The 19316-nt window shown below is 32.5% G+C and overlaps 1 protein-coding gene across 1 annotated transcript in view; it reads right to left on the bottom strand.

Annotated features, from left to right (window-relative positions):
* LOC121116655 (1-phosphatidylinositol 4,5-bisphosphate phosphodiesterase-like) overlaps window positions 1–19316 on the bottom strand; it is a 154146-nt gene that overhangs the window by 71912 nt on the left and 62918 nt on the right. Inside the window, 7 exon segments of the mRNA XM_040710924.2 lie at window positions 448–563; window positions 565–626; window positions 685–718; window positions 762–1445; window positions 1707–2168; window positions 5762–6234; window positions 7896–8062. Coding sequence (XP_040566858.1) covers window positions 448–563; window positions 565–626; window positions 685–718; window positions 762–1445; window positions 1707–2168; window positions 5762–6234; window positions 7896–8062 — 1998 coding nt within the window.

Raw genomic sequence — 19316 nt, 5'->3', positions numbered from 1 at the left:
ACCGGAAATTAATTCTATAGGTCACCTAACCTTTTGGATGAAGAGGAAAAGTTCGGTTGTTATGCACTCAAAGTTGATCCGGTAAGGTTAAAGTTTGTGGGAATTGCATTTTTTTTAACCAACTTAAGGTTATTTTTTCAATTGATCTATCAGTATAATAGTTATGAAAAGATTAGAAAATTGAATTAAAACAACCGTATAATAAAAAATGTCTTTTGAAATTAAATAATCTTTTTTTACATAAAATAACTAGATCAGACAAAGTAAAAGAAAAGTTGATGAAATTAAGACATTCATTTCACAATTGTTTTAATTTTATTCTCTTTTTAATCTCAAACCTATTATACTCTAAAAATAGCACTTACGAGTAGTTCGTCAAAGACAAAGAAGAGAAAAAAAGATTGCAGGTCCAATCTATAGAGTATTTCTTATTTTGAAGGAACTTACTTTTTGGACTTTGCAATTTTCTCAACGGTCTTGATTTGGGAACTGATCAGGGAGTCTCTTTCCTTCTTATGTTTTTTAGCAAGACCGTCCAATTCTTTTTGATATTTTTTTGGTTTGTTTGAGGAATGCTTTTTCTGTTCGGAGACTCTCGACCGTAATGGGTAAAAGGACCAACTCCTCTGCAAAAGAAAATTTGGGCTTACAAAAGGAAGGACCTGAAATGCTGAATCAACTCACCCTCTTTTTTCTCATCCTTCTTTCCTGCTCCACCCTTCTCTCCAGGTTTTCTTTTTATCACCTGTACTTTCAATCACATCAGCACTAATATCACCCTCCTCAATACCCAAGGCTTTCATTTGTTCTGCACGTTTTTCTTGAGCAGACAAGAAGGCTCGTGGATCACAGAGTGCATCCATGAAATCTCCAAGACCATCAGGCACATAAATCTTGAGCTCAATGTTACAAAACAACATAGGAAGGGACATGGGGAAATTTCCCTCTGTTTTTAGGGAAATGTGCCGATATCCTGCTTGAAGATCATTGAAAGGAAGGATCCTTTGACCCAAGAGTTTTCCTTCATCGTTATACACAGCAAAGCGAAGTACAGCAAGCTCTGGAAGAACGACTTTACGGAATCTAAACGCTTCCTCTTCATACATGGGATTGAGACCGTTTTGAGGAATAGCCTTGGTTCGAAACTCCTTACGAATGGTATCTGTAGGAAGACCGTACATGTCCACCTCTACATACGTACCCACTCGTTTCTCAGATAAAAACTGTCCTGCAATCACTTCTACATTACATTGGGCTGCAATGACACCATCCACAGGGGTTTCGGCGAATGGATCGAATGTTTTGTCAGATCTACGCATGAAATCAGGTTTGAGAAGATAACCAGAGTTTCCGTTGTACTCAAACTTTCCTTGGTTTAGCTGCATAGGAAGATCTGGGGTTTGGAAGTTGAGAGCGACGAGCTGACACCCAGAGTTCCAGAAAATCTATATTTGTATTTGAGTCAAATTAAGATAAGTCAATCAATTCTGCGATGTAAAATGGGAGGTTAATGAAGTTTCATTAAGTTTAAGTGCCTTTTAATTGAAGACTCATTTAACCAATAAAGAGATTCAATTTTTTTGTTCCATTCTCTCTCTGCTTCATTAATCACAAAAAATATACAGACATATATGTACGTGTATAATGAGGCGTGATTAAGGGCATACAATAAAAAAAAACAAAAAACAAGTAGAGCTTTGACTAACCTGTGGCATATAATTAGACGAATCCACTCTCGCACCCTTTGGATATAATCTGCTGAACTGCCTCTTATTATAATTCACAAACTCAATCGCCTGTGATTTGAGATATCCCAGGGCTGCAGGCTCAGCAAAAGAAGACATTTTAAAGTGTTCATCAGTGGCCTCAGCTGCGTCAAACCCTTGGAACTTTGTTGGATGTGTGTAATTCACCATGGAGCTGAGCCAAGGATGAACATTCACCGTGGAACCTGAATAATTTGGAGCAACAGGTTTATCCGTCTCCTCTTCTTTCTTTTCTCCAGATTCAGCTGTGGTGTCCTCCGACTCTTCGTCTCCTATCGTAAACTCTCCCTTGAGAAAGGCTTCCAGTTCTATTTTTTCGATATCGGGTTTGAGGCGCTTGTTCTTGATAAGAATCTTGCGTTTGAGTTTACTTGGTGGTGGAACGGGTTGGCCCTTTTTTAACTGAAAAAAAGAAGAAGAAAAAAGGATTGTTTATTTAGAGTTTCAATGGATGTTTACCTTTTCAATTAGGATGTCAAATGTTTACACTTTATATTAAGAGGTAATAACTTAACAGAATTTACTTTTTATTTTTTAATAGCTTGATGATGGAGGATTTACTCTTTTCTAACATTAAAGTGCATTTTAAAAATAATGGACTATCACTTTTAACGAGTTGTAGTTCTCAAACATGCAAATTTTAGTAACGACACAAGAGTCTCATTTCATTTCAACCTAAATTTCATCTATTAGACCGCAATATATTTTTAGGTTTTCTAATTGCTAATTGCTTTACGTCAAACAGGTCAGGTAAAGATGTAAATGAGTACAAAAAAAAAAAAAAAAAAAAAAAAAAAAAATCCAACCAATTGCGTTTGTTTAGAAAACATTAATAAGTCATTGTTTATTTACCAATAGCAGCCGATGTAGAATGATGTTTGAATCTTTATCATTTAGTATTATATTCGTAATATTTAAGTTTATTCTAAAGATTGTTTTCAAACCTTATTGAAAACTAGTTCATGAAGACAGTGAGACCAAAATTAAGTTTATTTATGGTGAATTATAACTCAAATCGACATTGTTTATTTAATATGACCTCCCTTGCCCTCCATGACGACCTCCATCCTCTTCCTGAATGCCGCACATACCTTAAAGACGTAGTTTTCTGACAAGTTAGCTCGAGCAGGCTTGATGGGGGACTGAAAAGATATTTCAGACCCTTGAGGATTTTTGCAGGTAGCTCTCCCAGCCTTTGCTTAGACGGAATAATCCAAAGTATTAAGATCCCGGGAGATGGGATGCCACATGTTCTTGGGAGAAGTTTGGTTCGGGACAACCTCTTCTCCCTTGTGGCTGTCTTAATGATAAGTTGTTTCCCCTTGCTCTTGAATTTCATTTCAATTGACCTTTAATGATCCTTCGGAACATAAACTCTCTCGCATTCATCTTCTTGGACATACCACGAATTGTACTCACTACATTTCTAGAGAGTCTGTAATTGACACGTATAATCTTTGCCTTTGAACTAACGGTTCGTTTCCTTCCTTGTCCATACTTTTAAGCAACTGTTCCTTGGGGTTCAAATCATTTATTAAACCATACATGGCTGTCCGGCTGATTCGGAAGTCGCTGACAATCGGTCTTTTTGCATTCGTGCTTTTCTAGCACATAACTTATTTTAGCTACCATTTTGTCGTATTTGAAGATGTAGCCAATATTTATAAATGCAAACAATAGCAAGTGACTATAATAATATAACAAAACCTCACTTTTGTAAAAATTCTGATCAAAACTTGAGCTGTGATAATTTCTGTTAGAGCAAAATTAAATATGGAGTATAGTAATAGCCTTGGGAAAATTGCCTATCAGATTTTTTATTCATAGACCTTTTATTTTAAGTTGAAAAATTATTTTCTTGTGCAGTGAGGAAGTTATTTATACTATTCTCAATATTAATATATCAAGTTATTCTCCAGTTTTGAATTTATTAATTAAATTAATATAATTATAAATGGCTAAGTAAAAAATTGATTTGTATTACTGATTTACTTATGTCGTACATTTGAACATGAATATGATGATTATTATGGGAAAATCAGTTTTCTCCAGTATATTATTTGTTAAATAAAGTCTTCATAGATATGAGTCAGTGACATCATTATTAATCAATCTTCAGCAATTTTCATAAGAATAATAAATCATGGCTTTCTATTTTCGTTTATGATACTTAATGTTTTCATTCATTTATTGAAGTGATAAACTTCATCTTCAAGCAAAACGTTTAGGTCAACACCAAAGTCTACAGGGTTGGGGAATAAAACATGGATTGTTAAATAAAGTTAATTTTCTCATTCATAGAGGAAGGCTTAGGGATTATCTTTCGATATTCTGGTTCAGCTCTCTGTTGTGCATTAACAAACTAAAAATAAACATTTATTCATTTCGTCATCATGAGTGATCACAAAGCCAAAAGACAGTGCATCTCAGATCTCCTAGATACTGAAGTGGAGGTGGCAAGGATTATGGGCATTGATAAGTGCTCCAGGAGCTTGGTTTTCATGGTGGCCAAGATGAAGAATGACGGAAAATACTCATCCAGGAAAGCAGGAAGTGGAGGATACATTTTAAGAAAGATCTCACCAAATCGATGACTCTCGTCGCCAACAACTTTTCCGTGGCTGCTATAACTGTCAATGGGCCGTGAAAGGGGATTTGCGATTTTCACCATATATAAAGACCCATCTCCATCTTCTGACAGAGGTTATGAAGGCCAGGAGGCTCGAGAGGTAAATGGATGCTAAAATTATTCATCTTTATTGCAGTAATTCATTTTCTCTCCCCAATCAAATATAAGGCATCTGACATTAACAAAGCTCTTAATTCAGGACTACCATAAGCTTCGCTCCAGCCTACTCCTTGCACTCATTCTTTAGTTACGAAAATTATATGGGAGGGAAGAGAGTGGGGTAATTGTACTCTCATTTTATGTAAAACTATCAATATTCAGACAATTCATATACTACATGTATATTTGGACAATATTCTGTCTCTTTAATAAATAAGAAGATCATCTGTGTAGCAATTAATTAATAGAGTGGAAGAAAAAAAAGGGAACTGCATAATCACAAAGGTGATTAGTGTCAATGGCGTCAAGCCTTGATTTATAATTCAGTCATTATAGTCAGTCATGTGTGAACAGTTGTCTTGTTACATCACATCTTCACGGCATTTTTTTGCTCATAATGGCCTTATTCGTGTAAAATCACTATTTTAGTCCTTTAAACATCAGAAAAGGTAGATTATTTTGCTAGCTTTGGAGAATATCAATTACAGCTAATATACGAGCAAAACCTTCTCCATCATGTGTCGTTAGGCAACAGGTTGATACACACACTGGCTAGACCAAGTAGAAAATGACAAGTACCATACCTGTATAATACATGTCTAGAAAACGATTATTTTTGAATAAGGTGAAATACCATAGAATAAAAAATGAAATTACAAACTTTAAAAATTTTGATTGTATATTTCCCCCTCATCAAAAACTATGAAATGAGATTGTTCTGCACGATTAAGATCAATTCAAAATAAATTTATTTAACCTTTGACAAGCCACGTTTTTGTATCTAAATCTCAGCTCGATTTCTACGGTATGATCAACTTTTTTCAGTCTTCCTTACTACTCGTTTGAAGACCAATGGAGTATCTTAATATTATATAAAATTATTAAAATAAATATTATGGCAATAAACAATTAATAACAAAAGCTCAACAATACAAGAAAAAAAAAACAGATTTGAAAATGCATGATGATATTGCCAAAAGACATTATAAATATTGTTGATGACCATATTGTGTTTGCGCTGTCTTTTGGATGTAAATAATGATTCAAAGACAGGCCTATTGGAGAAAAAAAGAATGAATGTATTCATTAGCTCCCCTCCCGTTCGTATATCTAATTCCATGCAGTTGATTGCACATATGTGCAAAAAGAAAGAAAATAAGTACTCGACTGATTCGTCTGATATGATTAGAAGAAAGTATTTACTTACTGGAAAGTCTTTGATTGGTTCCTTAAGCAATAAATCCCCAAACATATCATTGCAATACTTGGCCATCTTATACTGATTGCTTCTATTACAATGATTCTCAAACGATAAAATTACTGGGTAGTCGGAAGTCACAAAAGCACAGTCTGCTATGGCCTTTATACAGTCCTTGAAGTACACATTTGTACACATGGCCTTTCCGTGAGTAATGATGACCTCTCCTTCATCTTTATCCTTCCCATCCCAACAATCCAATTCCACACATCGACATCCTGCAAGGAGTACTTGTCGATAAATTTCTACACTGGATTTGGCACCAAATTGACGACCGATTAAATATGTATTGTGACTGGAGTTGATATAATAATGACTCAGGGGTTGATCCATGTCCTGATATATGTCCAATCGGTCCAAAAGTACGGGAGCATTCTCATCCGACATGAGGTATTCTGTAAAGCCCTTCTTACTGAATTGGTCTATTAAAAAAAACCAAATGAATTTCGAATTATATATTGTATGCATGTAGTGTACAAGTTGAAACTTGTATAAGAAAATTGTAAAAGTTGCAATTTCTGTTTCTGTATATAATTAAAGCATGAGTCATTTTATTCAGCAACTATTAATTGATGGCATCATTAATTTACCTTTGATATATTTTAATTACTTTATTATTATGTATTTAGAAAAAGTACTAGCTGTGTGAGTCGCTATCATACGTTGGAGTAATAAAAAATGGGTTGACAAATTATGTTCTAAAATTATACTCATTGCAATTTGCCACCTGAACTTTATTAGTGCATGTATGAAAATAAGTTTATTGCTTCAATTTCTAATATACAAAAAACAATTTTTTGATTAATTTCATAATTTGAAATTAGGAAAATTCTTTGAACGTATAAATCCACAGATAAGGGTTTTTCCCAGCTAAAATTGATTTTAACAGATTTGGTGTCATGCTGAAAAAACCAATATTTTTTGAGCTCTACTGAATTGCAAATAAATTATAACCTAATAAACTAATCATCCATTCCTATAAAATAAGATATTTTGCCAATTAAATTATACAAATAGCCTTAATATTTGTTTGAAATCTTTTAATAAAGAGTTGTCTTTCTAAAACTTTTTAATGAAAAGTTATTTAAAAAGAAACAGTAAATGAAAAAACCACCGGATTTTGAAATATCGAAGTTCGGTCTATTCAGTGTATGGACAATGGAAGACTTCACCTATTTGATATTATTTTCAAAACTTTAACCTAAAATATGGACTCTTATTAAAAAAACAAAAATTTATAATTTTTAAAACTTGTTGCTTTTGCCTGTTGGAACAGGAAGTTATGTCGTGACACCCTGTATAACATTGGGCACTTGACCTTTATAATGTGTACAGAATACTTATTATTTTGTAATGTTCATCAAATAGTCAAGTGTTAGATAAGAGTTATATTTAATTTTTTTTCAAAAATTAGAAAAACACACACTTATTCACAAAAAAAGGATAATATTAAAATTTTTAAAGCTTGAAAAAATCTATAGCTATTCACAAAAAATGTAACTTTCTGGATTTTTTTTTTAATTTACATTTTTTCACAGAAAAATTAAATTTCACACATACTAAATTTTTTTAAATAAAAGCAAGTAGAATTTTTTTTTGACAAAAGGAAAAATTTCGACACCCATTTACAAGAAAAAATTTTTAGGAAAGAAATTTCGAAAAATTCAATTTTTAAATATAAAATTTCTTGGAAAAAATTTCAAAAATCCATAGTTATTTACAAGAAACTAAATTTTTATACCTAATTTAATGTAAAAATTTTGGATCCGGACTAAATGATTTCTAGTAAAATAAAAAATTCCTTTTTTAGGGGGGTAGTTACAGCACCGCTAGCTTACCCCTGCAGACGCCCTATTTCGGTATGTTGTTTATTTTTTTTCCCATTTAACACTAGGAAGTAGTACTTTCATTAGCCCAAATTTTTTTTCTAATTACATCTGTTCCCTGACCACTCCTTCCTCTAAACGATTCATCTAATTTTTCGTTGGAACTTGTGAACTTGTACAATTTCCTTATACAAGTTTCAACTTTCTCAAAATCCCAAATTATACATTCATTTGAAATATATATTAGCTATACTTACTTTTTTCAATGTTTTCCTTGTCGGGTTCGTACATGCCAAAGATCTCTTTGGACCGCTTTTCGTTGTAAGAAGGGAAGAGCATTTCATTGAGACGTGGGTCACGCTGTCGTTCGTTCATAAATTCTATAAATTTGCTAATCGAAATCGTGTCTGTTTTCCCACCCGTGCTGTAAAATAAATCCAATATACATTATATAGGCATACAATTCGTCAAATAAGTAAAATACAACATATGATAAGGACTTACTTGAGATGTAATTGCATTAGAAAACACTACTTTTTCACTCAAACTTTATTTTTCTCTTATCTTTCTCTAACTTCTATTTCCTTCCTTCATTTCTCAAGAGATTTATTATATGTACATTTGTGATGTATGAATGATTAATGTTTAATAAAAAGTTTTCTCTTTGAACATTCTTAATTGAGAAATAAAATATATGAGAGCAGGATCTTTTGTTTTAATAACAACTACTTTTAGTGCAAATATGAAGGGTTGTAATAGGTTAGAATAGTGGGGAAAAGTTAGTAATTCGAGTTCAGTGTTTTTATTATACACAAAAGTTATAATTATTCTTTAACTATACATTGGGAACAATCATTTTGTACAAATGAATTCAAGCCAAAAAGATATATATGTATCTTTGAGCGCAGAATCCAAAACTGATCTCAGTTTTTCTTTTTGTCAACTGAATTCACTTTAAAAGTGCAAAAAGGAACAAAACTACTTGGATATGTAAATTTATAAATACATCTTTTTTAAATTATACACTGAATATTTTTTTTAATCGAATCTATCATATTTCTCATCACTATGTATTATGAATAAGTTATAAGGGTCTAAAGAAGAGAGTCGTTTTTTTATGATTTTTCTGCTTAAAAATAGAAATATATCGAGTTCAAAACAATATACAGAATATACTTGTACATAAGTTTTATTAATCCTACTTTTAATTTGGGGATTGTATTAAGGGTAAAAGAAGGACTCTGTGGGATGAAAGTCCCGAATTACTATAATCCAAGTGATTTCAAAATTTAGTTGACTCAGAGGAGTTTAGGATTCTATGCTCATAGATAAATTCGAGTATTGTCTTCAATTCATTTGTATCAAATTTCCCTCCCCCTAATTGTTCCCCTGTGTTATTAAAAACTGAACATTTTAGTCTAAAGTAAAGTGTTTTTCAACTTTTTTTTTATCAATAAAACACACACGGTTATAGATTTTGCCAAATTAATTTTTTCAGTACAAATTATGAACATAAAAAGTTTTTTAACAGAAATCGATTTATATAGTATGACAACCACGAGCACGTTTACAGAAGTCCACCGAATTTCCTCTGCAATTAATTGATTGTAATGTTTACTGCGTCACAAGGGAAATCACATGTTTACAAAGTACATACCTTGCAATTGGGGCCCCCAAAAAATATTATCAGGGTGCAATAACCATTTACATTTACAGTAATGTGGTGATTATCATTATCAACGAAAAAATATGGCCCAATGATCCTTCCAGCAAGAAGTCCACACCAAACAGTACTTTCCTTGTGATGGAATGATGTGTCGTGCTTACTAACAAAGCGTCTGAGCAAAAAATGAGATTGACACTGAAGATTAGTTTATGATGAAAGTCAGGATCATATTTAAATTGTTTGTTGAGCCCAATCAACAAATCTACAGTGCTGAAATGATCAAAAGACTTTATTTGTTGTGCTAATTTAATCTTATATGCATTTAAGCCAAGATCCTCAGTAAAGTTCACTACAATGATGTCACAGAGATGTAAACAAATGACAAGATTTAGACAAAACCTCATCTTCTGCAACCGATGCGTAAGTGGCTTAATATTATCTTCACTAAGTGCACTTCTTTGTCTCACTGCCACTGAAATATAGCGTATAACTTGATTCAAATTTTGCCACTAAACGAGTAATTGTCGAACGTGCAGGCTTGTTAAATGGACCGTAAATGGCCATAATACTCTTTAAGTTCGACAATTGAACAGTTACTTTAATAATAAGGATGTATAATTTGCAATCGCTGATCAAGTGTATATCACTTCATGATGAAATTTATAAGAATGAAGTTTCTTAATATAGAAGGAAGATAATAAATATGGCGTCGTTTTTTACCGAACCTTATTTTTTTTTGCAGTGTTCCTTATGAAAAACCCTTTAGTAACTTGTGCCTATGCTCATAAAAGACGGAGATTAACAATGAAACCTTGAATGGAGACAGTTTCATCCCTATGCTTCCAGAAACCGCACTAAAACCCTTAAAAAAGGTGGGAACTCGGCTTGAACAACGTAGAATCCATGTAGAAGACGCTGAATTTAGGAAAATGGAACAGTTTCTGGACTGATATAATTCAATATGTCTTTCAGCTTACTACAGAATAAGATTTTAGTGAGTGGATCTTCGTGGGATCTTTCACTAGAAGTTTTCAGAGCCGTGAATGGATGTGAACAATACTAAAGAGAGATGCATTCATCAGGGAGATCATTTGTGTACTTTAATGGAAATAGAGAAAATTGTTTTCAAAGTCCAGGAGTTGATCTGCGTGGCACAATATACGAACGGAATCCAATACGCGTATCCACATGGATTAAAATCATTGTCTTCTTCTCTAGTGCAGGCACACCCTTAGCTACATTATAAACATTAATCACACTGTTGACAAATAATATTCAATTTTGGAGTGTTGTTTGTTAGTCTTGAACTGTTTCTCTATCTATGAGAACTTTAAACAAAATTTAGTTGTTTTTAATCCTCTTTGAAAAAAAAGTGTTTATTTTTTCTTAAAAAAAGACAATGATGGCTCGCTTTGGAGTTATAAGTGTTGAACTCACAGTAGAACTAAGGATCGACATCGGTGTCATTCCATTATATACACTCTTGGTTTATACGGAGTAGTAGGTATCTTTATTTCGTTCCTATTACGGTTGCTTGCAGCTGAACTAATAAAACGTCATGTCAGAAATAGTTCTATCAGTTCTTAGTTACAACTATCGGACCAAGAACTCAGAACTCTTCCTAAAAATCTCAATATATTTATATGTATATCGGACCATTGCACATATCTTGCAAACAAAAAAAAAATCAATCTTATTTTATGTTTTTATAACGCAGTTAGTGAATAGGGTATAAAATAAACCCTAAAATGTATTTTATTACTTATAAATAATTAGGCTCTTTAAAACTAACTATTCATTTTGCACTCGTAAATATACTAGTATAAATATTATATATTTAAAAATAATCTGAAAAATAACATGAGTTTGGGGTTTCTACAAAACATAATTTGTTATTCTTATTGTAAAAATATAACATTTTTATTTTTGATTCATTATTTTATGCAAACCTTGGGAATCAAATAAGTACTCATCAATTTTTGATGAGGTTGCATGTATTATATATGATAATAGCTACATTATGATAATTTTTTAACTACCTTTGTTCTCCTAACAATTAAAAAAAGATGAATCCAAGTAATTAAAAGGAAACACAAAGGAAAGGCTTTTAAGCAAAACTCTATTTACTTAACTTTGATTAAAAATGGCTAAATATACAAAAAAGGAAGTTATCATGAAAAATAAAGATTTGCAAATTATTTGATTAAATGTTTCAGGGCATAATGAAAAGTATTGTGATAGAATGTAGATTCAAAGAAAGATATTTTGATAAATCTTGGGGTGTACATATAATATGAGAGTTCACTCAGGAACTACTTTTAAATCTCACTTAATGTCTATTAGATTAAAACAATTTAATACATTGTTGATGTATCTAATTAAATACTGAAGTTAATTTCGTTGAGGTAGTTTTCGAAACGAAATACTCCTCGGAATTCTGGTATCTTCTCTAATTGAAAGCGGGTGTCATTCTCAAATTTTTGTTTCTTACTTTTAATTATTACTTTTAAATTATTAAACAATTTATCAAAATCTTCAGCAAAACTTATTATAAGAATGTAATTTCGACGTATAATTTGCAAAAAAGGAAACGCTCAAATTGTTATTCCCGTGGTGATTTTGATAAACGAAAAGTCTGCAAAAATCCTCATTTATATAACAAAGTTTGTATTTCTGTGCGAATGAATTTATGTATGGCAAATTGTGTGCAAACTCCTCTACACGGATGTCAGTGCCAAGAATGCTGCAGAGAATATCTTCATTCGGACAACCTACAACGTCAAAAAGTCCATTACAGTTTCATACAGACAAGAATAACCATAACTTCTTCAGTACCAATATGGCTGACTTCTGGCCATCTTATTCACATTCTCAATCAATATAACCTTCTTTTTCCTTAATGACATCTTCCAGCTTGGTGCAGAACTTTGGACAGCAGTTCTTTACAAAGCTCGACATAGTGTTGATGGCGGCCTTAAGTTGGTCTTTTGTTGTGCATGCAACTCCCAAAAGCTTGCCCTCGAGGTAACCACAAATGCAAAACTCCAGGCGGGAACAATTGAGGCAGTGGAGAGGGCAAGAGGTTTCTTCTTCACCTTATTGAGTAGGGTTTGATACCGGTTCATAGGCTTTATTCAATCCAAAGTCTTCAAATCTGGAGGAGGAGTTCTCTTGTGGACATTAATATTTAAGTATTACTTCACGAAGCGGTGCATGGTGGTCTGGATGCTGTCAAATTCACGAGCAAGGCCATTGACGGTCACATTGCCTATTCTGCCTTCAATGGTGCCTCAGTTGATATAACTTATTTGTTGTTAACAGTTTCTTTAGACAATTGTTTACAAAATTTATGAGGCTTAAACATCAAAGTACAAAGGAATGGGACTAAGGTGCGCTGTTTAACAAAGTATTGCTTTTTAAACTAAGGGGCCTTATAAATAAATGAAGTTAAAAAATAATTGGGTTTTTTTCCTTTTCTTGAATTTTGCTCATAATTACTTTTATGTTGACACACCATATATGTAAAAAATTATTTTTAGCAATTTATTTTAATCATTTCTCCACTATTATTTCGGAAATGGTTTTTGATTTGTAATTTAGTGGCACTTTAGAAGTTTCAAACTCTTTTGGCCTCTTTTTCCCTCTGTCTCTCATTTTATTCATTTCTCCTGCTTCTTTACTGCCTTCTTCTTCTTCTTCTTTATCCCATCATATATATTATAAGAATAAAGAGAAAGTAATAGAAACGTGAATTGCATTAATTTGATGCTCTAACGTTTGTGTGTGTGTATTTTACTCATTTCTTCTTCTATAAATAGTTTCAAGATTATATAAATATATAAAAAAGAGAGAAAAGAAAAACTCGTGAAGGAAGGTGGAGATCTGATTCGATTTCTTGCATTTAACCAAGAAGGAATATACATTTTTTATTTAAGTACTGCATGATATGAGAAATAGATTAAGCATTAATATGAATGTCATATTTCATTTATACCTTTGGGGGAAATCCCATGGGAGGGAAGATATAGGGGAAAACACATCCCCTCCTTCTAGAAGAAATATGTACATACAAGAATAGGGACTCTCTACCTTTTTGCAGTGATGAACTACTTGTAAAATATTTTTTGACTCAAGTATCTTCTAACTAGCGCAAATCATTTTTAGCTGAAACATTTCTTCACCTACCAAGTGGTCTAATAACATCTGAACACTTTGAATTTTAAAATGCAACAAAATATAATTTATTAATTAACAATAGAATTTCAACAAAATCCATACTATAAATAGAAGTGTGTCTGAAATCTCTTAATGATTAATGAAGCTTGCCTTTGCGGTTATGACGGCTTCCAGGCGTCGGTGGAAGACGTGGTACATTCTGTGGAGGTAGTCCTCTGTCATGGCCTCTTAGTGATGGCTGAAAGTGGCTTTGAGGGCCTCGGTATTTGGATGATGGACATTGTAGGCCTTCCCCTTGACATGCCAACCCCATTGATGTAGTCAAGGGGTTGGCATCAGGACTGTAGAGGGTCTAAAAGTGTTAAAAAATAGTTCAATAGAGTCTTGCAACGAAGGAAATGGATTTCTTTTATTGGTCGTGTCTCCAACCTCACAAGACTTTTCCCCCCCACTTTTTTCATAGTTCTCTGGACAGTCTGGCGTGAAATCCCAAGATCTCTTGCATGGCCCCTCATGGACTTGAATGGAAATTTGTCGATCACATTCAAGTGTTATTTTTTCGACTTGTATATGAGCTAGAAAGCTCAAATTTGTTTTGGTTAGTAACTAATTGTTTATGTTTATATGCATTAAAATATAAATTAATTTCAATCACTCAACCTTAATTAATAATTATGAATTAGTAAGTGCTATGATTTCAATGGACCACCCGGTATAGTTTCTTCGGTGTAGCCTTTAGAATAGACATTGCATAAGATTCAACCAGTGCTTAAGCTATGCTGGAGAGCCCATTTTATTAAAAGGTTGAACATCCCTGATATAGGGGTTAGTTTTAAACAATAACTTTTATTTGTGATTAATTTTATTGCAATCCCTCTTGATGTATTTTATTATTATTTTAATCTATATTTTATTCAAATTAAGTTAAGGGTTGGGCTTTGATTTAGGGGGTTCATTATTTTAAACTATAACGTTTATTTGTGATTAATTTATCGCAATCCCTCTTGATGTATTTTATCATTATTTTGTTCTATCTATTCTATTGATAATATTAATACAATACGAATTTAAAAAAAAGAGTTCCATATGAATTACACTCACAGAAGTATATAGAGGCAATAAGAGGCATGAAAGATAAAGTAATATACTTTAGCTGACACAAAGGGTATTTTCAGAGGGCGACATCATATTTTTTGTTTTTTTAGCTTGTTTATGTTGAAATCCTAAGCTAAAACTATAATTATATAATAGGTAAATTTCTATTGTACTACCTCCATGTATACAGCATTTTTTTGTTGTTTCTGTCCATTTGGTGTAAATATAATCAAACCTGCAACTCCTTTTGACACTCTTGAAAATGCAACATATGATTCATCATTTGAAGATACTGATATTGGTAAATATAAAGCAATTTTTTCAAATGTTTGACTCAGTGATTTATTTATTGTCATTGTCATTGCTAACTTGCCATATTCATTCTTCAGCCATAATGAAGTTTGAAGATACATACTAAGCTAAACTCGCTCATCTTCGTCATAATTCCCTTTTATAATTCGTATTGAATATGTAAGCTATGTTATTAAAATAATTCGTTTTTTTATATTTTTTTTATTCTTTTGGTGCATTTTTGAAAAAAAACGTAGTAAACAACTTATTAGCGAAAAATCAAAGATGCCTTCCATAGAATCCTAGAAATCTGGTCAGATCAGAACTACACATGGTCTTACGTGCGTAACTCACAATTCTGAACCACTTTTATTTAGGTTCAAAGTCCGAATCTGTCTCTGTCTTTGAAATAGATACGTTTTTATTGATTTTTTTCTAGGCAAGACGTACATCACACACAAAAATAAATTATTTTAAAAAGAAAAACATAAATAAAATGTATTTAATTGCATGATGAACAATTGAACCAATATAATAATTACGTTATTTAAATTTTGAATTCTTTTGTTAAAATTTCCAAACATTTAAATGCATAAATTTACATTAAAATGCTAAAAATCCTTGTATAAATATAAAATATCAATGAAATAAAAAATGAATTTGGGAATTCAAACAAAATATTGTTATGCTTATAGTAAAAACATTAAGTTCATATTTTTGATAATTTATTTTTGTTATATTCATTACTTTATACTAATTTTGGTAAACCAGCAGTTTTCGATGAGGTTGCTTGTATATATAAAAAGATAGCTAAAATATTATATTTTTGTAGCTACCATTGTACGCTTCAATCCTCACTTTAAAAAAAAAAGGAAGAATTTTTCATAAGAAAAAGACACTTGAACGTGATCAACTAATTTTTAATAGCGCACTCCACTCAGTTAGGCGTCTCCAAGACTACCGTCTACGCTATCAGCAAGTCCGAGACGTAGGAGAGGAATAAGGGTTGGCCAAAAAGGACAAACTAGACCAGTAGGAGAAAAGAAAACAGGCGAGACCTATTCGCTCAAGTCCATTATCTCGGCGTTTTACACCAGACTTAACAGAGATATAAAAAAAGTGAGTGGAAAGAGCTTTGTGAGGGGGAAGAGGCCATTTTTGACACCATCAATGAAAGAAACCCATATTTTCCGAGACAAAACTCTTTTGAATTGGTCTTTTGAAGTCTTTTTTGACACTTTTGTCCCCGTGTGACTACGCCTTTTGCGTGTATGTCGATGGGAATGTTTTAAGTTTCTTTCATCAAAACACCAAGGCCCTAAAAGCCATTGTCAGCCAAGGCTGAAACGTCATGAGAGTGCCAGGCTTTTCTCCACATGGAAGCCGTCATTACTGCTTAGGGCAGCTACATTAATGATTAAGAGAGCTCAGACAGACATTTATTTATAATATTAATTTTGTTGAAATTCTGTCTTTTATTATTAAATAATACCTTGTTGAAGCTTAAAATTAAAAGTGTTCAGAGTTTAATGGACTGGCCGGTATCCTAATTTTTTTTCAAGACAGCTTTTCATTGTGGCACACTGAAGGCTTTAATATAAGTAACCTTACAATGACAAAATCCCTTTGTTGTCTCTGTGAATTTATTTATCTATGATTATACATAATCATTTTTAATATTTGTCAAATGACATAGCGAAAATGGAGCCCTAGCCCCTTCGTATTCCCACACTCACTGTTACTTCATTCTTGAACGAATTAAACAATTACTTAGTTCCAATGAATATAAATCAATCTATTTATAAAGAAAAAAAAAAGATATATTTTTTGGAATGAAATGGGTCACCCTATCTACCGTTATCAAATTAGGATTTTAATAATTCCTTCCTCACGTGACTCACATTTTTACAGCTGGTTAAAAAAGAAAAAAAAATTAGATGGTCGCTCAAATACCTACCTATGTGCCATCTAACATAAATAACTAATTAAGGAGAAAGGAAAATGAGGAGGAAGATAGCACATTACACATTAATGACGTCATATATGGCTACGTGATCCTGGTCATGTATCTATTTAATGGACATTAATGTAATATTACAACTCTGTGTTTCATAAATGGGGTTATAAGTATATACATTCATTTATATGAATGTAAAAGCAAAGATGCTCATTTCCTTGAATGATGTAATTTTTGACTTTCATTGTACATATGTATGTACAAGAAAAAACGTCTTGTATACAACTGACGTCACCCCATAACGATATTATTATATTAAAATATATATTAACAAACCATTCCATCGAGCTTTCTCTAAAAATGTTACTATACATAGATAACATTATAGTACAATGAATACCTAATAATAAGACCATATTGTCAAAAGGCCTGACTCTTTCAGTCTTTCCCTTATTTCGTTCATATACAAATATAAAAAAGGTGTACATAAATGTAGGGCCGTAAAACGTAGACTCAAAAGAGGGATTTAGAAATGTATCAGTAGTTATACCTATATTTACTATAACAGGTAAAAAGAAATGTTAACAAAACACATCGACAAGTTTTTTACAGAACTTTTTTGGAGTCTATCTCTCAAACTAGGTCAACTGTACAAAGCAATATAAAAAGTAATATAATTCATGACCTGAACCGCGCCACAATCTCCCTGCTAAATAATGGAAAATATCGGGTTCCTCTTACAAAATCTGAAAGACATCGTTTACATCCAGGGTCCTGTCAATTAAAGATAGGGATTTCGCCTTCATTTGCTGATGTATCGAATGTGATATGTCAAAATTTCGTAAGAAAATTGAATCTGCCATTGTCTTGGCCTAATACAATAGGGAATTCTTTTATGTGGAGTTGTCGATGTGAAAAAAAAAACGAAAAAAACGTTTCAATTCTAGATTGCGACAGTCTGATTTGTTTACTACGATCCCTATAAAGATTGTTGGAAGTTTTTCAATACTAATTTGCATGCTTTTTTCGAGTGCCCTTTGGTTTCCTTTTTAATTTAATTCTTTTTTCTAGATAGGGAAGAGGAAAATATGAATACCTTAAAGGCAACAATTTTGTGCAGCATGTCTACAAGGTAATCAAGCAGTACATTTCCCTCTTTCCAGCGCCAAGCTCTTATTGTTAATAAATTGGTAAGTGGATAATTAATTCTTAGAAAAAACATAAGAGCAATAGTTTTTTCCTCTCAAGCAAGATATGTGCCTTTTTTTTCAAAATACCCAGGATGAGTGGTTATTCCTTGGACACCATTTTATTGACATTGTAAAATATAAATTGTTAGAGTACATATATAGGACTGCTTAAAAAAAATGCCCGGAGGTGTGAACGCTTTGATCTAGGGTGACAAAAGGATTGATTTTGATGTTTTGTATCATTTAGTGCCTGATTTTCTATAATGATTATTTGATTGTTGGAATTTTAAAGTGTGTTTACGTGTGGGACATGGCTAGGAATTCTAATTTTAAGATAAAATGTTTATTTATGTCAATACAACGTAATTATTCCAAGGAATTTCAATCAATACTCAATTATGTTTTGTATTTCTTTCTGTATATGCTACGAATAAAGATCAGGGAAAAAGTATACGGCCTGAGGGCTCGATCTAAATCGTCTGGATCTTTGGCGCAGACCAGAAGATAAATCTGCATTACTCAAATTAATGAATGAATTTTCTTTAAAATATATTATTCCTATATTGTCTGCCAGCGATTCAACACAGTGGCGGAACTAACACCAGTAAATAGTAGTAATTGAGTCTGTTTATCGTCTGTTGGCGGCAATTGCATTATTATTTTTTTCATTTACCGCCTAACCTTAGCCAGGCCAGTCTCTTTCAAGTACATGAGACCCTATGCAAGAGATACAAAGGCTTCACAGCAGCCTCTCCAGATAACTTTCAAAAAGTGGGTGAAAATAGCTTTGTGAATGTGAAGAGGCAACTTTTGACACCAGCACTGAAATAATCCTCTGTTTCCAGAATTTTATGAATAGTTTTGAATAAGTCATTTTCTTATATTTTTGGCCCCCTATACCCCTGATGCCAAGCCCCTTGACTACGCCTTATGAGTGTATGTCGAGGGAAAGACTTACATTGTCCATCATCCAAACAGTGATGCCCTCAAAGACACTGTTAGCCAATACTGGGACGCCATGACAGAGGACTACATCCACAGCAGGTGCCAGTTTTTCCACATAGGCATAGTTTGGTCTAAGTGCCCGTACTCTGTGAATTAAGCATTCTCTGGCTACACAAATTGAAAAAAACAAATAACAACTTTGTATATTCTATTCCCTCCTTTTTTTCTGATTCATCAAGTATGGTATTGCAGGAAATTTTGAAATTTCTAAGAAAAAATTGCGATACTGATACGATGCAGATATTGGATATTTTTGTATATTTGATTGGAGAGATCCACTTAAAAAGATTTTTTCTTT

This window comes from Lepeophtheirus salmonis, chromosome 4 (genome assembly GCF_016086655.4).
Source record: "Lepeophtheirus salmonis chromosome 4, UVic_Lsal_1.4, whole genome shotgun sequence".
Taxonomy (NCBI): Eukaryota; Metazoa; Arthropoda; class Copepoda; order Siphonostomatoida; family Caligidae; genus Lepeophtheirus; species Lepeophtheirus salmonis.
Note: the sequence above shows the minus strand (reverse complement) of the source record. Positions and strands in the feature narration are given on the sequence as shown.